The sequence below is a fragment of the Trypanosoma theileri genome (genome assembly GCF_002087225.1).
Source record: "Trypanosoma theileri isolate Edinburgh chromosome Unknown TM35_Tth_46_V1, whole genome shotgun sequence".
Taxonomy (NCBI): Eukaryota; Euglenozoa; class Kinetoplastea; order Trypanosomatida; family Trypanosomatidae; genus Trypanosoma; species Trypanosoma theileri.
Window position 1 is genome coordinate 47,022 of NW_021639888.1, and position 3,654 is coordinate 50,675.

At 45.7% G+C, this 3,654-nt stretch overlaps 2 protein-coding genes across 2 annotated transcripts; both read right to left on the reverse strand.

The window, feature by feature from the left end:
- Positions 1–332: 332 nt before the first annotated feature.
- TM35_000461180 (eukaryotic translation initiation factor 2 subunit) lies at positions 333–1,766 on the reverse strand (the record flags this gene model as incomplete). Its single annotated transcript, XM_029030297.1, has 1 exon — positions 333–1,766. The coding sequence occupies one exon, from the start codon at positions 1,764–1,766 to the stop codon at positions 333–335; it is 1,434 nt and encodes a 477-aa protein (XP_028878365.1).
- A 384-nt stretch (positions 1,767–2,150) lies between these two features.
- On the reverse strand, positions 2,151–3,653 carry TM35_000461190 (putative translation initiation factor EIF-2B gamma subunit; the record flags this gene model as incomplete). Its single annotated transcript, XM_029030298.1, has 1 exon — positions 2,151–3,653. A coding segment is annotated over one exon (1,503 nt), but the record flags the coding sequence as incomplete, so codon positions are not given.
- Between the last annotated feature and the right edge of the window lies 1 nt (position 3,654).

Sequence of the window (3,654 nt, forward strand, 5' to 3'; positions counted from 1 at the left end):
TGATAGTATCCCTCCTCTCTACATACTGTTTTTCTTTTTTTTTTTCCTTTTCTCTTTCTCTGCTGTGTGTTTTCACCCCCTTTTCCTCTTCATGCAGTCCTTGTCTTTTCTTTTTTTCTTCTTTTTTTTTTCTTTCTTCCTTTCTTTTTTTCTTTTTTTTTTTTTCTCTCGACAACTGTTCCTTATTTATTCATAAATAAATGTGAGCGTATGTACACCTGTTCCTCTCTTACTGTTTGCTACCAGTACTGCTGTGGGTTGATAGTCGAGAAAGACGGATCGAGGGAGAAAGAAAAACAAACTGAACGTGAGGGGCGAAAGAAATAATCGCATCAATTCAGTTTCACTGGTACTCCTCGGCGGATGGTGCCCCAACCAATCAGACGGAAGTTTTTCTCTACGAGGCGTGAAATGGCCACCTGTTCACCCATTGTGCAGCAGACAGGAGTCACTAGTGTCAGCTTGGCAATATCCGGGTCCTTTGTGATATTCACTACAGTGGCTCCTGCTGTGAGGGTACCCACGTTGATTTGAAGCGTCTCTTGCAGATTAAGCTTCTGCACACGCTTGGCATTGCGATCACGTTGTTTACTGCGCACCACCATCTCTGCGAATAGACTGTACTGCACCTCAATCTCCGCATACACCTGCGGCAGGGATCCCTCATCTCCAATCATGTGACCCACCATCTTATCTTGTCGGGTGAGTGTGGGGTCCAGTGTGGTACCAACCGCAATGAGACCGCCGGGAATAGCGTACTGAAGAGAGTTATCCTCCGCCTTTAGTGTTAAAGCGCGTGTGCGGAGTGGTGTACAGCTGAAGGTGCCACCGCTTTGTGTATGGACTTGTCCAGGACGAATCTCCACCACTTGATTTACACGAATAATACCCTGAGTTACCGTACCACCCGCCACACCACCACGGAGGTTTTCAATATCTACCTCACCAGGCTTGTTGATATCGAATGAACGTACCACAGTCATACGAGCAGGGCACTTTAACTGGCGTGTAGGAAGAGGCATATGGCACAAATACTCCAGCAGGTAATCCACATTCCGCTTTAATTGTGCGGAAATAGGAATAATAGGAGCATTAATACCAATAGTACTGTCAATATAGCGACGAATTTCGTGGTACTGATCCTGTGCATGGACCTCACCAACAAGATCAATCTTATTCTGAAGAATGATAAGATTACGTAACTTCATAATTTCAACTGCCTTAAGATGCTCAAGTGTCTGAGGTTGTGGGAATCTTTCATTTGCGGCAATGAGCAGTAGGGCGGCATCCATAATAGCGGCACCATTCAGCATGGTTGCCATCAGCACGTCGTGACCGGGGCAATCAACAAAGGAAAAGTGTCGCTTTAACTTCAATGGGGTACCGCAGGTTGGGCAGTCTGTTTTGTCTGGCTGCGATGATGGAAAGGCGTGGTAGGCGGCTGGCAACTCACACACATCACACTTGAACACCTTCGCGTTGGCGTAACCAAGATGGATAGTGATATTCATCACCGCCTCACGGTGATACTTCTGCGTCTTCACACCACTGAGTGCCTTCACAACGGTAGACTTTCCATGGGCCACGTGGCCAATAGTGCCAATGTTAACAGTGGCCTGCCGCGACATCACCTCAAATGTCTCCACAGTGATGGAGTCGAGGTCAAGTGCATCAATGTTTTGTACTGCCAGTCCACGATCGTTTTCCTCATTCTTTCCGAAGGTGTTCTCGTCAAGTGTGAAGTCCGCAATATCGTTTTCACCCATTTTGGCCTGATATTCCCTTCTTGTTTCTTTTTTTTCTCTCTCTTTCTTTTTGAGTACGGAGAGGTGAAGAAAAGAAAAAAAAAATAAGGTTAGATTGAGAGGGAAAGAGGGTACAAGTAAAGAAAAATGGAATAAAGGAATGGAAAAAACAAACAAACAAACACACAAACGCACACAAACAGAGATACAAATAAAGAGAGAAAGAGAGATGCATGTGCAAAGAAAACCGGGAATGTCTCCTTTTATTAAACCTTACCTCCATCGGCAAGTACTACAAGTACTGAACTCACCACCCCACCCCACCCCCAAAAAAGACAACAACAACAACAACAACAACAACAACAACAAAAAAAAAAACAGAAGCATAGTACAATGTTTCCAATATCATGTAACAACATGAACAGGAACACCGCGTTTGATAACACCCCACCCAATGAGTCTTATTTTTCGATGTATGAAACGCATTAGGGCCAAACGTTCACCGCATTCGCAGAATACAGGACTTTCAAGACGTAGTTTTGCTTTCCCATGTGCTGTACGCAGCACTGTGGCGGCGGTGGTCAAGGTGTTAATATTTAATATAATCGTTTCACCGTCTCTCAGTTTTTCAACACGCTGCGTTGTTATTGGTACTGTACCTCCATCTTTCTTTATCACACTAGTACCATGCGCGACTCCAAGAATCTCCTTTAATAGAAAAAACTGTAGATCCACTTCCTGATAGACTTTCATCGCTTCTGCCTCATCATTTACATTTACACCTTGACGATCTTGTGGGACCACACGAAGCACCTGTCCACGGAGTTTATTCTGACGTGTAAGAGAAGGATCCAAATAAGTGCCAACAGCAATGAGTCCACCAGGCAACGCATACTGCAGGGGATTAGTCTCTGAAAGAAGAGAACGTACAGTTGTGCGTAGTGGGGTCATATGTAATTCACCAGGTGGAGGTGCAGTCATAAAGGAAGGATCTTGTCCACTAAGCATTCCACTACGAGTAGGCAATTTACCATCGCGTCCTGTAAGTGCGAGAAGTCCAGGAAGCAATTCTACACTATCACCTACACGTAAAACCCCTTGTTGAAGTGTACCCCCAACCACTCCCCCCTCAAGAGCCTCTAAAGCATGTCCAGGCAATGTGACATCAAAGGAACGAAGAACGTAGAGTCGTGGTGGTGCCCGCAAACAGCGTCTAGGAAGAGGCATATGGCACAAATACTCTAAAAGGTAATCTGTGTTAAGTGAGAGTTGTGCCACGATGGGAATTATGGGAGCATTTTCAAAACTTGTATGCCTCTTTAGATGGTGTCGAATAATAGATTGTTGTTCCTGTGCATGTTCTTTTGTAACAAGGTCAATCTTATTGTGGAGTACAACAAGCGAAGTAATCTGCATCATTTCCACTGCGGCTAGATGCTCAAGTGTCTGAGGTTGTGGGAATCTTTCATTTGCGGCAATGAGCAGTAGGGCGGCATCCATAATAGCGGCACCATTCAGCATGGTTGCCATCAGCACGTCGTGACCGGGGCAATCAACAAAGGAAAAGTGTCGCTTTAACTTCAATGGGGTACCGCAGGTTGGGCAGTCTGTTTTGTCTGGCTGCGATGATGGAAAGGCGTGGTAGGCGGCTGGCAACTCACACACATCACACTTGAACACCTTCGCGTTGGCGTAACCAAGATGGATAGTGATATTCATCACCGCCTCACGGTGATACTTCTGCGTCTTCACACCACTGAGTGCCTTCACAACGGTAGACTTTCCATGGGCCACGTGGCCAATAGTGCCAATGTTAACAGTGGCCTGCCGCGACATCACCTCAAATGTCTCCACAGTGATGGAGTCGAGGTCAAGTGCATCAATGTTTTGTACTGCCAGTCCACGATCG